Consider the following 26,375-nt stretch of genomic DNA (forward strand, 5'->3'; position numbering starts at 1 on the left):
GGGGCCCAGCAGAGGCTCCTCCATGAGGACCAAGCAGGTGAACCTGCTCACCTCGCTGGTGGCGGCCGTGCTCTTCAGCTTCTCCTGCTTCTGCATCTCCAGGATGACACAGCTCAGTAAGGGGGTGCGGGGAGGGGTTCTCCCTGGACGCTGGGGAGGGGAGAAGGGGCCCTGGGAGCCCCGCGGTGGCTGCCTGCTCCTGCGGATGCTCCACCCAGCCCTCTACCCCCAGACCCCCGCCCCAGTCCCCGCGGTTGTGGTAACGGACCCCCCCCCCCTCCCGCCCGCGCTAACCGCTGAGCCCACGCGCGCACCTTGCCCCCCCCCCCCCCCCCGCCCCAGGGCTGGGGCCCACCTGTCACAGCCCCTCAGTGCTCAGGGAACATGTGCTTTCGTTTACCTGATGACACCACCGAACTCTCTCTCTGCTGACATTACCCAGTGGTCGTTAGATCAGTAAACATGCAGGACCTGGGTAGGTAATAAAGGCGTCCCCTCTCTGACACACGGGTACAGTTTCCCATCTCGCCATGAGAGGTGTCTGCAAAACACTCCCCCCCCCCAACTTAGTACTCCCTCCACCATCCTGCACCAGGACCCCAAAGCCCCTGCCCTTCTCCCGTCCCCAGAGTTTTTGCTTTGGCGCCACACAGCCCACCCACCCGGGTTTCACTCTGTGTTTCCCCTTCTCTGTCCTTGTCATTGTGAGTGGGACCGTCCTGTACCCACCCTTCTCATTTTGGCTGAGCTCACTGAACACGACTCCTTCAAGCTTTGTCCAAGATGAGTGTGCCTGTCTTACAAGAGCACTTGTGATGGGTGTTTCTTTTACTGTGTCTGTGAAACTGTGCTTCCAAATTATTAGATGAATGCTGACACTACAGCGAAGTGTTCTTATATCAGCTGAAGCAAACACAGACTTTAGTTAGTTATTGAAGTTGTATTTTTTATACACTGCAACCCAAGGTCTTAAAAATCTTGTTAGACTGGGAGTTCTTATTTAAAAAATATGGGGGCGTATTGGACAGATAGCCAACAACCCAATGCTTTAATGTTTCCCCCTTTTTTTTTCCTCCAGGGTTATTGCTGGGCTCGGTGCCTGCACCATGAATCCACCGCTCCTGGAGGCCATTTTGCTCCCCTTTTTTTTGTTGCCCTAGTTGTTGCAGCCTCGTTGCGGTTATTATTGCCATTGTTGACGTTGCTTTGTTGTTGGATAGGACAGAGAGAAATGGAGAGAGGAGGGGAAGACAGAGAGAGAGGGGAGAGAAAGACAGACACCTGCAGACCTGCTTCACCACCCGTGAAGCGACTCCCCTGCAGGTGGGGAGCCGGGGGCTCGAACCGGGATCCTTATGCCAGTCCCTGCGCTTAGCGCCACGTGCGCTTAACCCACTGCGTCACTGCCCGACCCCCTAATGTTTCCCTTTTTAAGAAATTGATTTTTTATTTGTAGAGTCATGTTAATTCTACAAGCTCGAAGTATGAGTAACTCACTATTTTACTCAGCAAACATGTAAGCCCCATGAGGAAGGAAATTTGTCACCCCAACTTCTGTAGATGCCTTTTCTTCCAGCCTCTCCGGGGGCAGAGGAACGGCCCATGCCCAGTGGCCGGCCGTGCTGCTTCCCCACCCCCTCCCCCAGACTTTGGAACTGGCACCCCTGGGAATAACTGTGGGGTGGGGAGCTCTGTGCAGCCGGCAGGTTCCCATACGTCCCTTCTCTTCATCCTCCTTGAGAATTTGTCGCTCCTGCCTCTCTGTGTGTGTGTGGCATTTTTGCAGCCCTGCTATGATCAATGATTTGAGTATATGCTCCTCACCCCATCACACACAGCCTACTTGTCAACTACCTCAGGGCAAGACTCTTGTGTCTTCCATTCTTGTCTACTTGTCTTGCCGTGCAGTGGGAATGCTAGGGCACATGGCAGGGATTGCATGGCAGAAAGGGATTCTGTCAGCATCCTTCTCCCCCAGAGATGGTTAATGGATGGGACAGAGTGGAGGCGTTGGGTGATGGCCAAACTGTGCAGGGCCTGGTAGGCTGAGGCAGTGTCTGGCATAAACATTGAGAGAGCATTTAGAGACTTGAGCAGAAGGAGAACACAGCAGACGCATGGTGGGATGGAAGAGAGAGACCAGCTAGGAGGCAATTATAATGCAGCTGGCAGCAGTAACGGCCCGAGCTGTGGCATCAGTTAAAGGGGGCTGTACCAAGGCCTCTCATGTTTCCGCGTGCACGTCAGTCATCTGTGGCTCTGGGACGGCATGTGACCCAGAATGAGCTCTCAGCTGCTCTTCAATATGACGGCCCCCACTTGGGCGGCCTGGGGCACTGATTACAGGCAGAACACCCGAGGTGCTGACTTTGGAGGCACTGGCTTTTCACACACTTTTCAGCAAACTTGCGCTTGAAAACAGAAGCAATGAAAAACTAATTCTCTAAAGCCTTTTTCTTGGTGTGGTGAGACATTTTACTGTAACTGTTAAAATGTAGCATCTGGATTAAGATAGAGTGTAAAAAATACTTTTGAATACTTCTTACCAAAAATGAGGTTTACACGATTCCCTTGTTTTTATGTTGATTGTATGCTGATAAAAAATATTTGAGATGTACTTCCTGTTACTTTTACTGTGGCTTTGCAGCTTCTTCAGTGCTGCCCCTTAACAATTTTAAAATGATACATGTGACTTACTTTTCATTTTTCTTTTTAATTTTTTTATATTTATTTATTTTCCCTTTTGTTGTCCTTGTTGTCCTTCATCGTTGTTGTAGTTATTATTGTTGTTGGATAGGACAGAGAGAAATGGAGAGAGGAGGGGAAGACAGAGCAGGGGGAGAGAAAGACAGACGGCTGCAGACCTGCTTCACCGCCTGTGAAGCGACTCCCCTGCAGGTGGGGAGCGGGGGCTGGAACCGGATCCTTGCACTTTGCACCACGTGCGCTTAACCTGCTGCACTACTGCTCGACTCCCACATTTCAGTTTTCTACCTGGAGAAGTGTAGCTTTAAAAAGAGAGAAAGAGAACTCTAGCTTTTGATCCATTGCTGTGAAGAAGGTCATTCAGGTCTCACATGGAACTTATTTTTAGGTTTGAAGTCTTGGTGACCTGTCAAGACAGTATCTTTTTGTTTGCTTGTTTCACAATCTATAATTCACTGAAAACGTTGAAGTACTGTTTATTCCACACATTCACAAAATAGCTGGACATTTCATCTTCACCAAATACCTGAGTGAAAATATAAGTGATATACTTTCCATAGAATACCAGACAAATTGAAGTATCACTTAAGATATTAGAAGCAAAGCTAATACTAGAGGTTTAGCCTTTCAAGATGGATGTTTCAGTCAGTACTGCCTCCTCTAGAGGAAACTCTTTCTTTTCACGTTTGCCAAATTAACCCCTCAGGGGCCAACTTGCATCGTGGAAGCTCAGGCATGTTGCATCACCTATGACACGCCAGCTCCACACACAGGATTCACTACCCAGGGAACTCCAGTATTACAGGGTTATGCTGCTGAAATGCGTCACCCTGACAAATGTATTTATTTACTTATTGCCTTCAGGGTTACCACTGGGGCTCTGTGCCTGCTCTATGAATCTACTGCTCCTGGCAGCCATTTTTTAGATTTTTTTTTTTTTTTGTGGATAGGACAGAGAGAAATTGAGAGGGGAGTGGGAGAGAGAGACAGAGAGACACCTGCAGACCTGCTTCACCGCTTGTGAGGCTACCCCCCTGCGGGAGCCGGGGTGGGAGGCTCAAACTGTGATCCTTGCTGGGGTGCTTACACTTCTGACTATGTGCACATCACCTGAGCCCCTACCCCCAGCCTGTCACCTAGACAGTGCACCATATTTCTTTCTTTCTTTCTTTCTCTCTTTCTTTCTCTCCCTCTCTCCCTCTCTCTCTCTCTCTCTTTCTTTCTTTCTCTCCCTCTCTCTCCCTCTCTCTCTCTTTCTTTCTTTCTCTCTCTCTCTCTCTCTCTCTCTTTCTTTCTTTTATTTAGAATGGTCCTTTTTCCAGGCATGACATCATCTCCCCAGACAATCACTCGGATGCTCCATCATTTTCTAACAGTAACCACTTGATGAGCAGTCTAGCTTCCCCAATTATAGATGGTGCACGTCTTGGGAAAAAAGCAGCTCAGTTAAGAGCCACGCAAACCACTTCTTACTCTGGCAAGTCCATTCATTCACTCATGAGTTGCTTCATTCGTGGTGTTGTGTGTAGAGCCTCTGTGTTATGCTCTGGGTACTTAGTACTGAAAAGCCTGAATCTGTTGCTATTCTTGAGCTGACACTCCAGAGAATTCTGAATGTGAACGAGTGTACACTTTAGGTAGAAAGTCAGGGAGGGAGAATTTCTGAGAAGAGAAAAGGACAAGTGAAGTGAGAACGTGCTCCTTGCGTCCTGGCTGGTAGGGTTGGCTCTTCTGAGGAGGAAACTGGATGCCGTCTGGGGTCTCCAGATGCATCCGTGTATGGCTCTGGTGGAGCTGTCAGGGGTAGGGGTGTAGGGAGAGGCTAGAGTGGAAGCCCAGAGAGAGCAGAGTCCCCCAGAGGAACAGCGGGAGGCCCCTGGGGCTGGAGCTGAGTCATCAGAGTGAGGAGAGAGGCTCTGAAGCTGGACTTCCTGCTCCTGTGAGGGCTCTTACTATTTTTCTTCAAGTGTAATGAGAAATCTTTGGAAAGTTTTAGAGAAATGGCATTCTCCAGTTTTTGCCGCCGCCGACGTGTGCTGCTGTTCATAAAAATGCCACTGGGGAAAATATTGAAAACTCAAACTGCTTAGCATTTCCTTAATTTTTAAAAATCTATCTAGATTCTATAGCCTCCAAACTGAATTTATCTCCTATTCCGTGCAGTTTTATTTTACTTTATTTTGTTTTGCCACCAGGGTTATCACTGGGGCTTGGTGCTGGCACTACAAATCCATGGCTCCTGGTGGCATTTCTTTCTTTTTTTTAATTTGAAAGGATAGAAATTGAGAAGGGAAGGGGACATAGAAGGGGAGAGAAAAATAGACACCTGCAGATCTGCTTCACCACTCATGAAGCATTCCCCCTTGCAGCTGACTTTTCCAGATCTCTCTCTCTCTCTCCATATATATATATATATATATTTGGAATGGGGGGAACCACTGTACCTGAGCTTCCCTCAGTGCAGAGGGGCCTGGACTATAGGGTGGCACATACAGCAAAGCCAATCACTATCCAAGTGATCTATTTTGCTGACCCTGTTAGTAATTTGTTTTCCCTCATAATTTTTCATTTAGCTTGTTTTCAAAGACTGAACACAAAGCCTCATACTAAGTTCTACCAAACTTCCTGAAGGCAAGAACTGAACTTTTTTTTTTTGGATTTTTGTATCTTCATAGGCACAGAATATACCTGGCAAAACTAATCATTTACTTATATATTTGTTTTTTCCAGTTACAGAAACAATACACTGTGATTATAGAAGCTAAAGAATTTGTGAAGAGAAGCAAAAAAAATCCAATTAGTTAAAAAAAAATCCAATTAGTTAAAGGTATCTGAACAAAATATAAAAGCACATATTTAGCTCACTTCACTGTGTGTGGTGTCTGCTGCACAGGGCAATATATGTAGCCAGACTGGGCCACACGTTCCACATTTTTATGTTAGATTATTTGAATATGATTTTATGATACCATTGCTGAATGTGTAAACATAGAAATATGTGTTTTATCTGCAGGTAATCAATTAATTAACTGCAGAAACCACATTTTGGAATTTAAAGATAATATCCTACATTTAAGAAACAAGTCAGAAAAAACCCACCAAGAGCTGAGTGTGGCCTTCAGTCAAATCAAGAATCAGTTTCCAGGGAGAGAACATCTGTCTGTCCACTCAGGTCAGTCTGCTGTCGCCACTGCGTGTGGTGACTGGCTTCTTGTGTGTTTCATTCATGGAAATCTGGGTGTGAGTTTTCTGATTTTAGACCATTAACTCAATACCCTGACTTTTATAGAGAGATGCAAACATCAGGGAAGAGACCTCACTGATGCACTCTCTGTCCTTTCTGCCTTTCTTCCACCCTTTCTGCTTTACTTTTTTTTCTTTCCTTCTTTCTTCCTTTGGCTACCAAGTTTATCACCAGGCTCAGGGCCTGCACAATGAATCTCATCACTCCTGGAGGTCATTTTTTCCTTATTTTTTTTTATTATGCTAGAGAGAGAAATACAGCAACATGGGAGCTGGGTGGTCGTGCAGTAGGTTAAGTGCATATGGGGCAAAGCACAAGGACCGGCTTAAGAATCCCGGTTCGAGCCCCCAGCTCCCCACCTGCAGGGGAGTCACTTCACAGGTGGTGAAGCAGGTCTGCAGGTGTCTGTCTTTCTCTCCGTCTTCCCCTCCTCTCTCCATTTCTCTCTGTCCTGTCTAACAACAACAACAACAACAGCTGTAACAACAATAATAACCACAACAAGGGCAACAAAATGGGAAAAATAGCCTCCAGGAGCAGTGGATTTGTAGTGCTGGCACGAAGACACAGCAATAACCCTGGAGGCAAAAAAAAAGTACAGCAATGGGGGAAGAGAGGGAGGGAGAGAGAAAGACAGACACCTGCAGCCACTCCACCACTCGTGAAGCTTCCCCTGCAGGTGTGGTCGGGGCTCAGACCTGGGTCCTCAAGTTTGAGTAACTTGTGCACTTTACCCCTGGTGCCAGCGCCTGGCCCTTCCTTTGCTTTTTCATTTTGTTTTATTCTTTTTTCCTGTGCCTTCAGGGATATCGCTGGGGCTTGGTGCCTGCACCATGAATCCGCTAATCATAGCAGCCATCCTGTCCATTGTTTTTTTAATTGGATAAGACAGAGGGGGAGAGAGAAAGACAGACACCTGCAGACCTGCTTCACCGCCTGTGAAGCGACTCCCCACCCTCCTCCCCCCCCACAGGCGGAGAGCCGGGGGCTTGAACCGGGATCCTTGCAGCAGTCCTTGCATTTCATACTGTGTGTGCTTAACCCTGTGCACCACTGCCCGCCCGCCCCTTCCTTTGCTTCTCTGAACTGCACAGCGTCCATGATGCAGCAAAGGTGCAGCCAGCATCCGGTGTCTTCTCACTCAGCGCTCACCCTGCTTGTGTGGCTCCCAGTACCAGAATTAAATATCACTTTCCAAATAAATAGAAATTAGTCATCTTTGAGCCATATAGCATGGTCCTGTGAACTTGATCACTCATACATCTTGGGCCTCCGTGCACACTGAATACTAAATTACTCTGTAGGGGCCAGGTGGTGGCACACTTGGCTGAATGCACACCATACAGAGAACAAGGACCCAGGTTCGAGCCCCCATCCCCACCTGCACGAGGAGTGAAGCAAGGCTGCAGGGGTCTGTCTTCCCTTTCACCTCCCCCTTCCCTCTCGATTTCTGACTGTCTCTACCAATAAATAGAGGTTTTTTTTAGAAAAAAGAAAAAACTAGATTACTTTGTGAACTAGTTTATTAATCTTCATCTCATTCGGGGATGGGTGGGACCTTGTGGTCATGAGCTCAGAGCCCCCTCCACCCTTTTTTTTTCCCAGCAGAGAAGAAAGTGGATGAGAATGGGGCAGGATCTAAGTTATTTGAAGTCTTAAAGTACTTCTTTCCCCACCTGAGGAAAGTGGACAGAATTTACCCAGATGTGATCCTTAGCAAAGAGAAAACAGGAGGTAAGCGAACTCAGAGCTGGGAAACCTGGCCCAGGACTTCTGCTCTTTGGAAGCCTGGTGCTTGGCCTGGAAGGGCAGCCTGTCCACCTGGGCACCGCACTCCAGGCCCCTTGCTGACAGACTTCACCTTCCTCCATCCCTGATGCCCCGCCCCGCGCCACTGTGTGGTGATGGCTCTGTCACTCGGCCTTGTGCGGTCCAGTGCAAGCCGGAATCTCTTAGAAAATGCAAGGAGCTATAATACAATCCAAAGTGCTGTTTGAATTATTTGTATAATGAATTTTTAAAAAATATTTTATTTGCTGGGGTTGGGCGGTGGCGCAGTGGGTTAAGTGGGTTAAGTGCAAAGCGCAAGGATTGGCCTAAGGATCCTGGTTGGAGCCCCCGGCTCCCCACCTGCAGGGGAGACGCTTCACAGGCGGTGAAGCAGGTCTGCAGGTGTCTGCCTTTCTCTTCTCCTCTCTGTCTTCCCCTCCTCTCTCCATTTCTCTCTGTCCTATCCAACAACGAACAACATCAACAATGGCAATAATAATAACCACAATGAGGCTACAACAAGGGCAACAAAAATGGGGGAAAAATAGCCTCCAGGAGCGGTGGATTCATGGTGCAGGCACCGAGCCCAGCAATAACCCTGGAGGGAAAATATATATATATATATATTATTTGGGGGTAGAGGCACTGGGCACTGGCACACGCAGTTAAACGCACACAGTCCTGAGCTCAGGGACCCAGGTTCAACTCTCCTGGCTCCCAACCTGCAGGGAGGGATGCTTCACAGGTGGTAAGGCAGGGCTGCAGTTGTCTATCTTATTCCCTCCCTGTATCTGCCCTGCTCCCTCAGTCTCTGTCCTAGCCAATTAAAAAGAAAAGGAAAAAATGGCCCCCCTCCCCAAGGGTTATCGCTGGGGCTCGGTGCCTGCACTGTGACTCCACTGCTGGTGGTCATTTTCCCCATTGTTACTGTTGCTGCTGCTGCTGCTGCTGTTGTTGTTGGACAGGACAGAGAGAAATGGAGAGAGGAGGAGAAGATAGGAAGAGAGGGAGAAAGATAGACACCTGCAGACCTGCTTTACCGCCTGTGAAGCGACCCCCCTGCAAGGAGGGGAGCCAGGGGCTCGAACCGAGACCCTTACCGGTCCTTGGGCATCACTCCATGTGCGCTTAACTCAGTGCGCTACCACCTGGCCTCCAGCAATGGATTTTTAAAAATCTTTATTATTTATTCCCTTTTGTTGTCCTTGTTGTTTGTTGTTGTTGTTAACTGCTGTCATTGTTGTTGGATAGGACAGAGAGAAATGGAGAGAGGAGGGGAAGCCAGAGAGGGGGAGAGAAAGAGAGACACCTGCAGACCTGCTTCACCACTTCTGAAGCGACTCCCCTACAGGTGGGGAGCCGGGGGCTCGAACCAGGTTCTTAATCTGGTCCTTACGCTTTGCGCCACCTGCGCTTAAACTGCTGCGCTATCGCCCGACTCCCCAGCAATGGATTTTTAATGCCAGTACTGAGCCCCAGCAATAAGCCTGGAGGCAAAAAAATTTCTTTTTAATTTAGCATAAAGACAGAAGTTAAGAAGAAAGGAGAAGATAGAGAGGGAAAAAGAGAGACACCGGTAGACCTGTTTCACCACTCATGAAGTGCCCCCCACCCCCGTGCAGGTGGGCACTGGGGGCTTGAACCCTGGTCCTTGCACATGGCAACATGTGCACCTCCGCCCAACCCCTATAATGCAGTGCCCACACTCTGCACGACTAGCGGAAACCCAGAAGCAAGCCTGGCCCCGCAGCGGAGCCGCTCTCTTCTTGGTATCCCGCGCCGACCCTGTTTCTTGCCACCAGCCTCCTTCGCGCTGGGCATATCCACTGTGAACAGAGGGAACCACTCATACCTGAAGCAGACGCTCACCTCCCTCCTCTCTAGGATGGCGCTCTCCGAGGAGAAGGACTGCGTGGTGATCGTCTCAGTCGCAGATGTATGTATAGATATGGAGCCACTCCCTCACTCCCAGCCTGGGGCCCCAAGCGCCTTTCCCCTGGGCAGTCACTGAGTTATTATTTTGTTTATTTATTTTTTATTAACTGTATTAATTTTATTTTTTATAAAAAGGAAACATTGACAAAACCGTAGGATAGGATAAGAGGGGTACAACTCCACACAATTCCCACCCCCAGATCTCCGTATCCCATCCCCTCCCCTGATAGCTTTCCTATTCTTTATCCCTCTAGGAGTATGGACCCAGGGTCATTGTGGGGTGCAGAAGGTGGAAGGTCTGGCTTCTGTAATTGCTTCCCCTCTGAGCATGGGCGATGACAGGTCGATCCATACTCCCAGCCTGCCTCTCTCTTTCCCTAGTAGGGTGGGGTCTCTGGGGAAGCGGAGCTCCAGGACACATTGGTGGGGTTGTCTGTCCAGGGAAGTCTGGTCGGCACCATGCTGGCATCTGGAACCTGGTGGCTGAAAAGTGAGTTAACATACAAAGCCAAAGAAATTGTTGAACAATCATGGACCTAAGGGCTGGAATAGTGCAGATGAAGAGTTGAGGGGCCCTCCATTTTGTAGATAGCTAGTAGGCATATTTTAGTTAAATTTCAAAGGGCCTGTGGCTATACTAGTATTTTTTTTTTCCTTGAGCCTGAAATCTTATATGCAGGTGGATCCAAGTTATTGTCTGGGGAGATGATGTCATGGCTGGAAAAGGAACAGAAAGCTGGATCAGGGAAGAGAGTAGCTCCCAAATATGGGAAAGGGGTATAAACATTGTTGACTGTAAACCCCATTGGTTTGATTTGATCTGTGGCCCATATTCAGCTTAGGAGCCTATGTGACCTCTGCATCCCTGTAGATCTGAGCTCACATTCTGTGGTCATCAGTAGGAACATTCCAAGCTGCCCCCATATCGACCCATCTTCCTCAGGTATAGCATAGAGTATGTTGTCCAGCTTCCCTTCGGAGGATGGACAACATTCTCTACCGTTGTTGATCCAAGTTGAGGGCAAGGCCCTATGGGGGCACTGAGTTATTTTGAACTCCACCCCCCCAACCTTAGAAAAAAATTCACAGATGTCTGTTTTTAAATAGTGGACAATATATTTAGTGTTTGCTTGACACATCCAAGAAAAAAATCAACTATAGAAGTCTAAAAAGAAGGGGTTGGCACACCTGGCTGAGCCCACATATAACAATGCACAAGGACCCAGTTTCAAGCCCCCATCCCCATCTGCAGGGGAGGGGGGAAGCTTCACTAGTGGTGAAGCAGTTCTGTAGGTGTCTCTCTGTCACCCTCTGTTTCCCCCGTCCTTCCCAATTTCTCTGTCTCTATCCAATAAATAAAAAACACTTGTAAAAAAGAAAAAGATAGGGGGTCGGGTGGTGGCGCAGTGGGTTAAGCGCATGTGGCACAAAGCACAAGGACCGGCGTAAGGATCCCGGTTCGAGCCCCCGGCTCCCCACCTGCAGGGGAGTCACTTCACAGGTGGTGAAGCAGGTCTGCAGGTGTCTGTCTTTCTCTCCCCCTCTCTGTCTTCCTCTCCTCTCTCCATTTCTCTCTGTCCTATCCAACAACGAACAACATCAACAATGGCAATAATAATAACCACAATGAGGCTACAACAACAAGGGCAACAAAAGGGGGAAAAATGGCCTCCAGGAGCAGTGGATTCATGGTGCAGGCACCGAGCCCCAGCAATAACCCTGGAGGAAAAAAAAAAAAAAGAAAAAGATAGCAGTTCCATGTGGAACGATGTGGTTTCCTTGTTAAATGTGCCAATGCTCCTGCCTGATGGAAATAGTTCAGAAATCATGCTCACAGACAAATAGAATGGCACGCTGGATGCTACATGAAAAAGCCTGCCCAGGGGTTAGGTGGTGGCGCACCTGGTTGAGTGCACATGGTACAGTGCACAAGGACCCAGGTTCGAGCCCCCAGTCCCCACCTGCAGGTAGAAAGCTTCACAAGTGATGAAGCTGTGCTGCAAATGTCTCTCTGTCTCTCACCCTCTGTGTCCCTCCCTTCCCTCTCGATTTCTGACTATTTCTATCCAATAAATAAATAAAGATAATAAAAAATTTAAAAAAGAAAAGAAAAAGTCTGCCCAGTCTGGCAGAAGCTTGGTGTATACAAGCCTCGGGGTCATTTCTAACAAGTCTCGACAATGACCTTAGTCCTGGTCCCTTGCTCCCTGTAAAGGGCTGGAGGGATTCTCCTGATGGGACTTACCATCTACATATGTCCCCACAAAGGAGGTCTTGCCAGCTCATTTTTTCAGATGTTGAGACTCTGGAGCTAAAGGACACAGTTTGGCTGGTGCTTAACAGGGCGTCTCAAGTCTGCCTCTCCCGGAAGCCCAAGCCTGGCCCTCAGCCGCCCAGACCATGTAAGCCACTGCAGAGATGTTGCAGTTACGCACAGAGACGCTCTGGCAGCGTGTGGCAGATGTGCAGTGTGCTTTCCTTAAATATCCTTTGCTCAGAAATCTGAATCCTGGACGACTATCCTAGAGGGCTATGTAGGCATATGTTTCAATATAGTAAAGCACCACAGCGCTGCCTACAGGTGGCGAACACAGGCCTGTTGGCAGGGTCATCCAGGTCCAGATGTCCTTTCCTTCAATTCTGGCTCGTGGATGTAAGCAAAAAAATAGCTTCTCGGGGGCCAGGTGGTAGCGCAACGGGTTAAGCACACGTGGCATGAAGCGCAAGGACTGGCGTAAGGATCCCGGTTTGAGTCCCCGGGATTTGCAGGGGTGGGGGTTGCTTCACAGGCAGTGAAGCAGATCTGCAAGTTTCTCTCTCCCTCTCTGTCTTCCCCTCCTCTCTCCATTTCTCTCTGTCCTATCCAACAACGAAAACATCAATGGCGATAATAACAGTAACAACAAGGGCAACAAAATCGGAAAGGATGGCCTCCAGCAGCAGTGGATTTGTGGTGCAGGTACCGAGCCCAAGTGATAACCCTGGAGGCAAAAAAAAAAAAAAAGAAGAAGACGACTATCTTCTCTTCTTCTGTGAAACAGTGATCGTGGTCTTTCTTGTCATTAGGGCTGCTTTCTCAACTGAGCTGCATTTAAGGCGGTCAGAAAGGGGGCCAGGCGGTGGTGCACCGGGTGAAGCGCACAGGCACCCAAGCAGTTAGAATGATGTGTGACACGTTAAGTGCTCAGTACTCCAGAATGCTTTCTATTTTTTGTCTCTACTTACTCACTAGCAGAGCAGACAGACAGAGAGAGAAGAGAGCGGAAAGAGAACCAGAGTCTCCCTATGGTGTTGGTGGGGATGGACTTTGGGATCTCATGCTTGAGAATCCCAACACTTTATCTGCTGAGTCACCTTCCAGGTCACTGCACTGTTATTATTATCTTTTTTTAAGCATAATGTGGGGAAAACAGCCAACATACTTATTGATAGGAGCCTGATTAAATATACTGCAGTAATCTGTAATCATTGAAAGATACAGGAAAAAAATATGCAGAGAAAATAGTGAGGTGACCTTGCATTACGGCCTCTAAAATGTGAACCATAGCTGGATGTCAGCAACTAGAGGATCTGTCATCCTTTATTTTCTCTAATGTTTACAGTTTCTACAATAAGCATGTCTCCGAATGAAGAGAACTGCAAAGCAGGCAACGTGGGAACTAATAGGAAAAAATATAAATGAAACATCAAACAATTATTCTTCCCTAGCTTGATTCCTGTATTGGAAGCCTGCACACAGCCCCTAACACGCCGTGTTACGTTTCCTCGTGTTGCACAGAGTCGCCTTTCTTCCTCTGCTGCTGACACAGCGAACATCTGCCTGCAGCTTTCAGCCCATTGACAACATGTGGAAGCTTAACTGTACTTTGTATCAGCAAGGCTGTGGCACCAGGGGCAGCCCCAGCGCTATACCTCCCACTCCCCACTCCCCCCCCGCCCCCGCAGCTTTCAGGAAGTGATGAGAGCACACCTGCTAGGGCCTGGCTCTGCCTAATCGAATACATGAAGAGACGTCTGAATCGGCTGCTCATTCTCAGAAGAAAGCCTTTCTATTCACATGAGATTTTGTATAGTAGTATTGTTAGTTTGCGTGGTTCCACTGTTCCTGGTGGAGTTTTTTCCCTTTTGATTTCAGAGAGACAGACAGACAGACACCACACACCACTCTGCCATTCCTAGAGCTCCTCCTACTGCCACACTCCGTGTCCCATGTGGTGTCGGGGCTCGAGCCCACATACTAGTTTGTTGAAAGTGTGCGCTATCTCCCGTTGACTGGATATTGATTTTTTTTTTTTTTGCAGAGAGAAACATATGTAATTTTAAAATTTCCCTGTTGGTTTTTTAGGGACAAAAAATTATAAAAGTAGTTTAGACAGTTTAGCAGAACTCACAGATGAAAGTTAGAGGACTTAGGGGAAATATGAAGAGTGGGTGTGCTTTCTTCACCATTTGATACATTGATCATATATATATGTGTGTATATATGATATATATAAAATACATATATATATATATCTTTTGTCATGAAAGGCATTCATTGTATTTACACACTCAATCTTTGTTTCTAGCTAATTTTTCAACTTTTGAATATGTTGGTTCTGTTGTCATAAAATAAACTATTCAAAACTATGTAATAGGGGAGTCGGGCTGTAGCGCAGCGGGTTAAGCGCAGGTGGCGCAAAGCACAAGGACCGGCATAAGGATCCCTGTTCGAACCCCGGCTCCCCACCTGCAGGGGAGTCGCTTCATAGGTGGTGAAGCAGGTCTGCAGGTGTCTATCTTTCTCTCCCCCTCTCTGTATTCCCCTCCTCTCTCCGTTTCTCTCTGTCCTATCCAACAATGACGACAACAACAATAATAACTACAACAATAAAACAACAAGGGCAACAAAAGGGAATAAATAAATAAAATAAAATATTTAAAAAAAACAACTATGTAATAGTACAAGTTACTGGGTAACAATAAAATCATAGATATTATTTGAAATAAGAATTTTTATAATAAGCAAGTTAGTAAATCCAAGGTTGGTTAATTTCAGGAAGTTTTGCATGTAAAAAGCACAAACTGAATCATGGAAGGTATACTTAAGGAAATAAAAATTAAAATGTTCTGGTCTTTGAATCAAAAGGAAATATAATATGTTGTTAAAATAACAGTTATTTATGCATATAGGACACATGCTATTTTGTAATCAATATAAACATATTTCTTCAGCTACCAGTAAAAAGGCATACTCTGGATAGTTTTACAGAATAGTTTAGTAGCTTTTGGAAACATATTAGTTTTTGTTGTTTTGCCTTTTGCCTTTAATGGTGGGGTGGAGGGCAAGGAGTAAGCTCAATTTATACTCTCTAAGGCAAAAATTCTTGTATTTATAGATCTACAAATTCCAAATATCCATTTGAAAATGGATATTGATTTTAAGAGTTACTAATATGTGATGGCATTTCCTATGGTAACAAAGGAGAGTGAAATATTTTCAGTATTAAGAGAAATCTGTTAAGCACAGGGGTAAATTCTCAATGTTAAGCTCCTCCTAAAAGCGAAAACACTGGAGTTTATTGGGCCATAATCACACCCCGTGTAATTAGACTAGACTAGACTCACGTGTCAAGCAGGTATTGTTAGACCTGTGAGGATCTCAGCCTCATCACCCCTTTTCCCATTTTTCAGAGTAATGGAGAATACTTAAAATCCGTCGTTGACATGGTCACCAAAAAGTAAGTCACTTCTTCTTCTTCTAGCGTTTGCCCTTCTTCCGTAGCCAGTCAACAGCGTCAGGTTGAAAGCTGTCAGGAGCTGCTTGTTGCTGGCTTTGAAAGTGACTGGGATCCATGTGGATTCAGTCGGCTAGGAAGGATCGTCAGTTTCCCCAATGAATGGGGACTCACGGGATGCACCACGAGAAGGTGGATCCAATGCATCCCGCTGATCCATTTTAAATAGCTCACCTCTCACTTTTCAATTGTACGTCCCTTCCGGTAGTGACTGGATTCTCTTCAGTGACTGTAGCTATGCAGGAAGAAAGAGCAGGCACGCTAGTCATGATAAATGTAACTGACAGTGTGCCCCAATTATGTAGGCGTTCTTCCTATTAAAATCCATTTTGATGGTAGCCTATATATTGGATAGCAACTGAGAGAATCCATAGAGAAAGGGTAGATAGGGAGGGAGGGAGACAGAGAGACACCTACAGCACTGCTTTACTGCCCATGAGGGTGAGGCTTGCCCCCTGCAGGTGGAGACCAGGGCTGGGCTGTGACTCTAGTTGGATCTCCAGCTGGTAATCTCTGAGGGTCCAAGGAGTCATGGCACCCTTGGGGCCAGGTCACAGTGGGTGCCTGGGGACTCCCTCACTGAAGGTTGAGCAGCTAAGTTTCAAAGGGCAGGAAGAAGAAAAAGAAGAAAGGAGGGGGCAGGAGGAGTGTGACAGCATAGGAAGCCCCAGCAGGTGCCTGTGACCCAAGGGAGCTGGTCTGGGGTTGCCGGGCAGCTGGTTAGGGGTCACTCCCAACAGATCCAGAGACTCCGCCAGCTTGGAGACCCAGCTCCCTCCCACGGCTCCGGAAGCACCTCAGAGACCCAGGCAGAGAGAATGGCCGCCCATCTGTGGCTACTCACTGCTTCTCAGAGGCTGTCCCCGAGTGGGGGTGCCGCTGAGGGGGCGGGGATGGTGCTGTGCGACCCCCACCTGGGCAACATAAGGCACGCTGAGTGGGTGTGGCAGGGAGCAGGTGGGGCGCAGTTCCCCCTAAGCCCCGTGGGTCCCAGTGTCACCTGCATGCTACATTTGCAAGTCAGCTCACCTGTTGCTTCTAACACCCTCCAGCCACAAACTAAACCTACCAAAAACCAAACAAAACTCCTTGAGTGTTTTTTGAGAATTTTTTTTTTAATTCAAAACTACCTGTAATTGTTATTAGAGGAAACTAGCTTTTGTATTTCCATGTCACTATTTCATAGAAAATTGACTCAAAGGAGCCCGGGTGGTAGCACAACTGGTTGAGTGCACATGCTACCATGCGTAAGACCTGGGTTCAAGTCCTGCAGGGGGAAGCTTCAGAAGTGGTGAAGAAGTATGGTAGATGTCTCTCTCAGTCTCTCTCCCTCACTGTCACCCCCTTCATTCTTGATTTCTGGTTGTCTTTATCAAATAAATAAATAGGATAAAAATTTTAATTAAAAGGAAAAAATTGACTAAAAGGATGAGTTTATGATGTTAACATGCGCATGAACATATGATCACGTATAGAAAAGCTGCTTTCCCGGTGTTTCTGGTTACTCGGTGAAGAGGATGTTCAGTGCCAAAGCCTCTGTTTATTTCTACTTGCAGATTCCAAAGGCAACTGAGAGCTGGCTCCTTGGAGGTCATTTCTATCCCCACCTTTTTTTATCCAAGCACATTCCAGGACAAGCCATCAACTGAGCTTTCACAGAGACTCCACCAGTAAGGCTTAGTAGACAGCGGGGACTTTAAGTGACAGATTGCATCAGAGAAATGCATCAGAGAGCTTGCATCAGAGTTGGAATCCCTCTGACGACCCCAGCTCATGGCAGCCAGCGTCTGCAGACTGACTGTGTGGACTGAATGCTTTCCCACTGTACTCAGTCACGGAGTCAGCCAGTGTGACTCTTTCTCCCTTCCCTTCTAGATAAGCAGACCCAGCGGGCAAAAGCTATACTGTATATTGATCTTGTTTAAACTGGGAGGGAGCAGGAGGGAGACAAGAGGACCACTCTGCCATTCCATGTGGCGGAAGGGACCAAGCTCAAGACTCCATGCTCTCTCCACCAAGTCGTTGCTGGGCCTGTGCTGCTGTTGACATGTTCAGGACCTGCCTCTTCCCCAAGGCAGCACTACATTGGGATGGAAAGTCTTTATACTTGAATTTGAACAAGAGTCACAGTCAGAAAGAACATGAAATCGATGAGATACATGGGCCACAATTTGACTAAGCAAACAAACACAGTGTCAGCAGCAGACTGTCCACAAAGCAGAGCCCAGAAACTTCCCAGCAGAACACACTTAGACTGACTGACTGACTGTAAATAGTGCCAGCACACTGTTGTTTGTTTTTATAAAGGGAGATGCTTTTAATACTGTAGGGCAGTTATAAATCCAAATTCAGTGATAATAACAAATTTTAACAGTTTTTTTTTTACTTATTTTATTACTTTAGTTGGCAAATGAAACAATTACTGGATTTTTGTTTTTTGATGCTATATGCACAACCCAAGGCCACGTATTATTTGCAGGTAAGGCTTTGGTTTAAAAAAATGTAATTTAAAGTGGAAGTAGTCTATACTCCCCCTCCTTTGGTTCCTTCCTCCCTCCTCTCCTTCCTTCCTTTCTTTCTCAGGCTCCCTCTACCTTTCTTTGTACTCAGTAAATATAAAATACTGTTCTCCCTCTCCCACCCCCATGGAAAATGATTTTTCAGGCTTTCTTGTGACATCTTTCTTTCCAGCTGTGATGAATGAGAATGCCTGTCCCTTTTGTCACCTCACTGCACCTGACAGTCAGCCTGGCACCTGCCGTCTAAGCATTAAGCTATCTGATAATATGCTAGAAACTGAAGTATTAGGGGGCCAAGCAGTGGCACACCTGGTTAAGCACTCAGTGTGCAAGGACCCAGGTTCAAGCCCCTGGACCCCAGCTGCAGGGGAAAAGCTTCACAGGTTATGAAGCAGGGCTGCCGGTGTCTCTCTGCCTCTCTCCCTCTCTATCTCCCCCCTTCTTTCCTTTCAATTTCTCTGTCTCTATCCAGTAATAAAAGTATTTTTAAAAAGAAAATAAAGTGTTTGTGAAGATTGTAGCTAGTGCAGATAAACAGGGTTTTCCCAAGAGGGCTTAGAGTGGACAATACATACTAGTTTTTACAAAAGAAGTGGATTCTGGTCTCAGAAAAGGAAAGTTGAGTCATGGTAAATTGGACTAAAAGTTATTACCACATGAAAGTTTTTTCCTTGGTTTATCCTATGGAAAGCATTCTTGGTTTTGAAGCTGTTGCAACTTAGTAACATCAGAGATACCAATGCCCTTTTGGTTTATTTCCAGCTGGAAGATGATATCATAGCTAAGAAGAAGTACTTGACACAGATCACAGACTTCATCCATAATATTACGTCAAATAACTGGTTTTATATTGAGTTTTCAGCTATCGGATTCATAGGTAGGCAATATCTCTGTCTTATGGATCCAACTTATACAGCACAGTAATCTTATGCTTTGTACTATGTGCGTGTGCCCAGCTTGGTGAGCCACCCTGCGGCCCCCCAAAACACAGTGATCTTGAGCATGCTTAAGAACATGGCAGGGAGTTTGTTACTGAATGCAAAAGGACCACATGGGTTGTTATAAAGATACTAGTACTCTGGTAGTTGATCAGATTCAAGGATGGGAATCTCAGGGGAAAAAAAATGTTCTAGCCAGACAGTATCAGCAAGTAGCTGGGCGTGTTGACAAGTATGTTACGAAAACACAGGACACCTGTCCGATGATTGCTGTGACTGGCACACCTGCGAGCTCAGTGACTAGGCTGTACTTCCGGATGTCAGAGCTTCTGAAAGATTGCGTGTGTAGAATACTGTGCCTGGGGCCAGGTGGCGGGGCACCTGGCTGAGCACACAGGTTACCATGTTCAAGGATCCCCACCTGCAGGGGGTGGGAAACTCCACAAGCCGGTCTGTCTCTCCCTCTCCCTCTCCCTCTCCCTCTCCCTCTCCCTCTCCCTCTCCCTCTCCCTCTCCCTCTCTCTCTCGTGCTCTCTCTCTCCCTCTCTCCCCCTCTCCCCTACTTCTTCTCTTTCTCTCCCCTCCCTTCCTTCCCCCCTCCTCTCAATTTCTCTCCATCTCTAGCTATTAAATTAAGTAAGATTTAAAAATATATACATGGTCTCCTACTCTTTCCATTTTGCTTACATGTCTCATTTGATTTTGGCAGTTGATTCATTAGTAATCAAGTTTGATTTTCTGTAAATATTACTACTCTAAGCCTCTTTCTCACTTTTTCTTTCCAAAAGTGTTAATTTCTAATATTGGAGCAGATACAATATCTTTATTATATCTATATTTGCTTTTTTATCTTCATGAACTCTTTGAACTTTATTTCTGAGAAGCAGAACACATTTAACTTTTTTTCTTCTTTATATTAATGGGACAGGCAACTATACATAAGGATATGCTAAAATGTTTGGACCTGCAGGAGTTATTTGAGTTTTTCCTTTTCTCCATAGGAAAACTATTTAAATCTGAGGACTTGATTGACTTTGTACAGTTTTTCTTAATGTTCTACAAAGATAAACCCATAGACTTGCTCTTAGGTGAAATCTTTCGGATAAAGATGTGTAGGTCAGGAGAAAGCCCTGTGAGTATCTTTCTCTATGTACGTATAAAAATAAAATATTTTAGGAAAGTACTGTCTAATGTAATGATCTCAAGTTGGCTCAGCAAACTGAATCTGATGAGTGCATCACTTTAAAAAATAATTTTATTGGGGGTCGGGCGGTGGCGCAGTGGGTTAAGCGCACGTGGCGCTAAGCGCAGGGACCGGCGTAAGGATCCCAGTTCGAGCCCCCGGCTTCCCACCTGCAGGGGAGTCGCTTCACAGGCGGTGAAGCAGGTCTGCAGGTGTCTATCTTTCTCTCTCCCTCTCTCTGTCTTCCCCTCCTCTCTCCATTTCTCTCTGTCCTATCCAACAACAAAGCAATGTCAACAATGGCAATAATAACCTCAACAAGGCTGCAACAACTAGGGCAACAAAAAGGGGGAAAATGGCCTCCAGGAGCGGTGGATTCATGGTGCAGGTACCGAGCCCAGCAATAACCCTGGAGGCAAAAATAAAATAAAATAAAATAATTTTATTTATTTATTATTGGATAGAAACAGCTACTGAGAGGGGAGTGGGAGATAGACACTCATGAAACTTTGCCCCTGAAGGTGGGGGCTGGGGGTCTGAACCAGGGTCCTTGTGCACTGTGCTGTGTGCTTTAACCAGGTGCGCCACAGCCTGGCCGAGTGCATCACTTAGTTTTTTTTAATCTGCCTGTATCCTGAGTGTTTACTATGAGCACAAACCATCCCAACAGTGTCTGAGGGGAACATGAGAACCACACATTTGTGGGGCAGAGTTTCCTGTTAGAAGGAGAAGGTGCTCCAGATCAGGAAGAAATATCTGTAAATGTCAGAAACACACCAAACACTTGTGTTCAGAATCCATACGGCATCCTCAGGACTCAAAATCAGGGGGAAAACGCAATAAGGAAAACTAATGACCCCATTTAAAAGACTGCCAGGAGTCTGCTGAGGGCAGGGTGGAGTACAGGACTGGCCTCCAAGAGGTTCTTGGTCCTGTCCTTGTCGCCAAGTGGTGTCCTTGTCTCTCTCTCTCATCAATAAATACTTTTAAAACTAGATGCATTTGAACAAACTCTACCAAGACTCGATGAAGGAAGTTTTACCTTCTTGTGATAAGCAGCGCTTTAGCAAGACATGATTTGAGGATACTTCAGGGAGCTAGCATCTGGTAGTAATACCCCACTAGGACTTTTCTTTGCCTCCAGGGTTATTGCTGGGGCTCGGTGCCTGCACTGTGAATCCACTGCTCCTGGAGGCCATTTTTAAAAAAATTTATTTATTTATAAAATGGAAACATTGACAAGACCATAGGATAATAAGGGTACAATTCCCACCATCAGAGCTCATATCCCATCCCCTCCCCTGAGCCATTTTTCCCTTTTGTTGCCCTTGTTGTTTATCATTGTTATTATTGTTGTTGCTGGATAGGACAGAGGGAAATGGAGAGAGGAGGGGAAGACAGAGAGGGGCAGAGACAGACACCTGCAGACCTGCTTTACAGTCCATGAAGCGACCCCCTGTAGATGGGGAGCTGGGGGCTCGAACCGGGATCTTTACACCGGTCCATGCACTTCATACCTTGTATGCTTAACCTGCTGCTCGCCTTCCCCACCCCCTCTGGAACTTTTATCAATAGTTTAGGAAGCATCAATTTGATAACTGTTACCTCCTCAACTGATATTACCAGCCCTTAACTTTACTTTCCTCAGTATTTATTTAACAGTTCTCAACGTGGTCCTTTCAGTAACAACTTTTGTCGGTCAGCACCAAGTAGAAGTGCATTTAGATGAGACTGCTACCTGAAAATGGCCGTCTGCATACATGTGACATGGCTTTGTATTTTGTGCAGACAGTATATAAAATAATTTTCAGATATTGATTTTAATAGTTTCTTTTGTCAATTTTTAACAGAAGTATTGTTTTCCATGATTTATAATCACTAAGTGTAGTACTGGCTGTAACATTTTTGTGTACTTTTTACTATTTATGAAGATGTTGAGAGACCAGGGGTGGTGGGTGGGTGGTGGTGCAGCGGGTTAAGCGCACATAGCACAAAGCACAAGGATCTGGCTTCAAGCCCCTGGCTCCTCACCTGCAGGGCGGATGTTTCAAAAGTGGTGAAGTGGTGAAGCTGGTCTGCACGTGTCTATCTTTCTCTCTCCCTCTCCATCTTCTCCTCTTCTCTCAATTTCTCTCCATCCTACCAATTTTTAAAAGTGGAAAAATGTCCTCCGGGAGCAGTGGGTACATAATGCTAGCACTGAACCCCAACAATAACCCTGGAGGCAAAAAAAATGTCGAGGGGCTGAAGACACAACTTATTCTGTTAAGAGACCTCAGAAACCATAGTTTCAATCCGTTGCACCATCTTATGCCAGAGCTGAGCATTTCCTGGTTCTCTCTCTCTCTCTCTCTCTCTCTCTCATTCATTCTGTTTCATAATAAATTTTTAAAAATTAAAAAATATTTAAGAAGTTGAAGGAGGTATAACTCAGCATAGGAATTTATCAAGGGGACATGAAAGATAATATAGCGTGCCAGAACTGCACAGACAGGGAGATACTAGAAGCTTCTTTTTTGTGACGGGAATAAAAAGAGAAGAGAAGAAAATTATAGTTGGCACATCAACCTTCTGAGATACCGTTAATGAAAATACCTGCACAACAACAACAACAACAAACCCTCTTGTGTGTCTTAACTCTTTTACTTTATTCTCCCTATGAAAACACAATAGAAATTAAATGTTGTAGAGCTGGAGAGACAGCAAAATGGGTCTGCAAAAGCCTGAGGCTGGGAAATCCCAGGTTCAATCCCCAGTCCTGCCATAAACCAGAGCTGAGGGGTGCTCTGGTTGGTCTTTTTCCCTTTCTAGCTCCCTCCTTTCCTTCCTCTCTCCCTCCTTCTGTACATCTGTCATTAAAATACAATGAATGAAAATATTTTTAAAAAGAAATTAAGTGTTGTGTTTACAGTAATATTTTGGTTGTTACAGAGTTCTTTCTCCCTTTCTTGATTTCCTTCTTTCTCTCTCTTTAAAAAAATTTTTTTTTTATTATACTTATTTAGTGGATAGAGACAGCCAGAAATCAAGAGGGAAGGGGGTGATAGAGAGGGAGAGAGACAGAGAGACACCTGCAGCCCTGCTTCACCACTCATAAAGCCTCTCTCTCTTTCCCCCAGGAAAAATGTTTAGACCGAAATAAGGACACTCACATTTATTATAAGCCTTCCCTTTTCCAGCACGTGGGTACACGGTCATCATTCTCTGAAAAAACACAGTATCTCAAGGTAAGATTTTGACATGTATTTTCTGTTATATTTGCTGTTCGATGAACTTAGCAGATACCGCATGGAGAAGCAGTAATGGGCACAGGAGAGAGGCCATAATCGACATCGTTCACCACAGCCCAGCTAGTGGCACACTGGCTGCCGTTAAAGCCTTCATCATCTCAACACCCCAGTGTCCAGACAGCTTTCCCTGACTGTCGCCAGTTGTGCACTTAAATAAACTGACAAAACATTTTGAAAATCATCATGAGAGCAGACTGGGACTTTGGCTGTAGGTCTGGTGAAATGACTTGTTAAGAAGGATAAAGTTGCACTCCCAAAACATATACAGTCGTGTAAGCCAATCAGAGCCCAGTTTATAAGAAGGGGGGGAGGTAAAAAGAATGGATGACATTCCAAGGACAAGGAGTGAAAGGAATCTTTGGCTTTGTTGTGGGAAGACACTAGAAGGCTGAGCCCACTGCTAGGATTTCAAAGTGGAGACAACTGAACTAGATGCGCATTTTACAGGGAGGCCGCTAGCTTGGGAGCAGCGTGAGGGTCCTCCGTCCCTCAGCACTTCTGCACACTCCCGTTTGGCGGGGTGTCTCTTTGTATGGGTGTCGGTTCCATTTTGCTGTGCAGAAGCTTTTCAGTTTGATCTAGTCCTGTGTTTTTTTTTTGTTTTTGTTTTTGTTTTCCCTTGCAGTTGGATTCCAAACATATTCTCAAACGTATTCTGAAGCAGACATCATGGAGTGTTCTGCCAATATTTTCTTCCCTGCATTTTTTGGTTCCTGGTCTAACATCCAAGCCTTTGATCAACTTTGAATGGACTTTTGTGCATGGTGACATGTACATGTTTGGGGAGTGCATTTTATCCTTCTTCACATGGTATTTCAAAGTTCCAGTCTGCTCTCCCCACACTGTATTGGTCCTCTCCTCCCTTTCCGTGTCCTGCCTCACTCCCTCTTTTGTGGCCTGTCTCTCCCCCACTTTTCTCCATGTCCCCTTGCTGTTTATCATACTGCTTTCACTGGAAAGTTCCTGGAATAGAAATGACTAGCTCTCAGGTAAGCTGAAATTGAAGACTGCTTGTTGAACAAGATAAGGAAGTGTGGAGAAACAGTGAGCAGTTAGCTGTTGTGAAATTCCCGTGAAAGAAGCAGCATGATACATCTGTGCAGATATATAAACATCACTGCAAGTGACCCCACGTTGAGCTCTCTCTTCCGTTGACGCGATTTATTTCTTCCATTAGTGCACATCCAGCCATTTTTATGTTATAGGCTTAGCTTTTTCCTTTCTGTACTTTATATCACATGCAACAGAAAAACTAGGGATATATCAAAAGTGACTATATTTTAATTTTTTTAATTCTCTAACAGGATGTCGATTATTAGGAGTTTCAGAATTCTAACAGCACTTTAGAAATTTTCAGAATTCGGTTTTGGAAAATGGCCTAATAAGAATTAGACTATCTCCCAACTTTCTCCATAGTGTATAAGAGACTATATCAATCTTCAAAATAAACCTTCAATAGTAAAATGGTAAGTAGAAGATTGTTAAGAGCATAGACAAATGTCAGGGAATTCAGTGTCATGACAGTGCTCAAGTCTGCCTTTCTGAATACTGTGGGAGGATCATAAGTTTAGCCAAAGTGAATTATCGTCTCTAACAAGGGAAGGCAACACTAAAAGACTAAAGGGAGAACATTATCAAGTACCTTCATGACAACAGTTATCTTTTTATGAGGCTGTTTTTGTTCTAGATGTTAAATGTTTCTTATTTTTATTTCAGAAAACACTAAGATCATAAACACTCAAAGAAGAGACCCTTCTACACCTTGGAATACCAGGTGACCTTGACTCCTAATGGCACTTTCTGAGAAATTCTAATAATGAAATCACATCATTATACAGTGGAGGAAAAGACAAAAGCTAAAGAAGCTGAAAGTATTAAGTATGTTTGTCTCCTTACAAGTTTAACTTGAAAATAGCAAAAGCAGGCACGTTTTTAAGAATTAAGAAATATCTTTTGTTGACTCAGAGATGCTAGTCTCATCTCCAAGAGCAGACAGAAGATCAGACACTTGCTGTGGTCATAAAGCTTCTGCAGGAACCAGTGTTTGCACCCCTTCGTTTTGTGAGAAGTGAGAAGTCTAAAACAGCAGAAAGCACACATGTAAGCCAGCCTGGAAGCTGCTAGTCTGTCTACCAGATGAATTGAAAACTCTGCACTTTCCTCTGCATGTCAGCAGAGTTTCTTACCAGATGTCTGGACAGGTGTGTGTCCCAGTTGTCATCCCACTGGAGATTCCTACCTCCACTTAGCTCTGCCTTCTTGTTTCGTGGGTTATCTGAGCTCCCTCAAGTCTACTGGTTTTGCCCTCTTTTATCGTTGGTGTTTAGTTATATTGTTGTTGTTAGAGAATTTTGTGTTTTAGAATTTGAGATAGCGACTTAAATTTCACATGAATCTGAGATATATGTGCAGCGCCTGTGTGCACCTTGAAGGACGTGTTGCTTTTGTCTGATTTTATAAATGTTACTTTGGGGCTTACAACGCTTTCTTAAAATACTTGTATGACTGGTCACAGGATTTTATATAAACTTAATGTGAATAAAGTTAATTTATTTACATTTTATACATTATAACTAATTTTTCTTAGATCTAGCTGGTTCTTAGAGGATTCTATTAAAATCCACTACTACTCTCACTATTAGTCTATTGAGTTTTACTTTGAAAAGTAATGCTCTATTTCTTACCCTTCAGCCACACAGGAAAATCTTAACCCATGCTGCTGCTATCCCTGAATGAGTAGACCTCACACATGGCTGCAGGATGAAGATGTCGCATGCTGTGTAAAAAGAGCCTTTATATAAAGGGTGACCTGTCCATGTGTGTCCATTTCACCCTCCCTTTCAAAGGAAAGAAGCCACATGCTAGTCATTATCTCCAGTGAGGTAGAGGGAGGGAATAAGAAGTCATGGTATGTATGTCATACCATTTTTTATCTGACGTAGTTTTGAACTTTTGAGACTAAATATGCCAGTTCAGCGTCCATGCTAAGAGGACATAACAACTAAACAGAGAC

The 26,375-nt window shown here is 45.4% G+C and overlaps 1 protein-coding gene across 2 annotated transcripts; it reads left to right on the top strand.

Moving 5' to 3' along the window:
- On the top strand, positions 1 to 25,997 carry MGAT4D (MGAT4 family member D). Of its 2 annotated transcripts, XM_060179057.1 has the most exons (12): positions 1 to 116; positions 5,720 to 5,878; positions 7,556 to 7,684; positions 9,523 to 9,656; positions 15,329 to 15,375; positions 16,989 to 17,102; positions 17,836 to 17,911; positions 18,714 to 18,828; positions 19,891 to 20,021; positions 23,192 to 23,299; positions 24,667 to 24,828; positions 25,079 to 25,997. In XM_060179057.1, exons 1-11 carry the CDS (start codon positions 23 to 25, stop codon positions 24,679 to 24,681), a joined length of 1,122 nt encoding a protein of 373 aa, XP_060035040.1. In that variant the 5' UTR covers positions 1 to 22; the 3' UTR covers positions 24,682 to 24,828; positions 25,079 to 25,997. The 2 variants fall into 2 exon arrangements, with proteins under 2 accessions (XP_060035040.1, XP_060035039.1); XM_060179056.1 differs by lacking the exon at positions 24,667 to 24,828.
- Positions 25,998 to 26,375: the final 378 nt, after the last annotated feature.

The sequence above is a fragment of the Erinaceus europaeus genome, chromosome 19 (genome assembly GCF_950295315.1).
Source record: "Erinaceus europaeus chromosome 19, mEriEur2.1, whole genome shotgun sequence".
Classification (NCBI taxonomy): domain Eukaryota; kingdom Metazoa; phylum Chordata; class Mammalia; order Eulipotyphla; family Erinaceidae; genus Erinaceus; species Erinaceus europaeus.

Coding starts and splice junctions, on each gene's coding strand:
- MGAT4D (XM_060179056.1), top strand. CDS start 23: ATGAGGACCAAGCAGGTGAACCTGCTCACCTCGCTGGTGGCGGCCGTG. Junction 7,685..9,522: donor TAGCAAAGAGAAAACAGGAG/GTAAGCGAACTC, acceptor TCTTGCCACCAG/CCTCCTTCGCGCTGGGCATA. Junction 9,657..15,328: donor TGATCGTCTCAGTCGCAGAT/GTATGTATAGAT, acceptor CCCATTTTTCAG/AGTAATGGAGAATACTTAAA.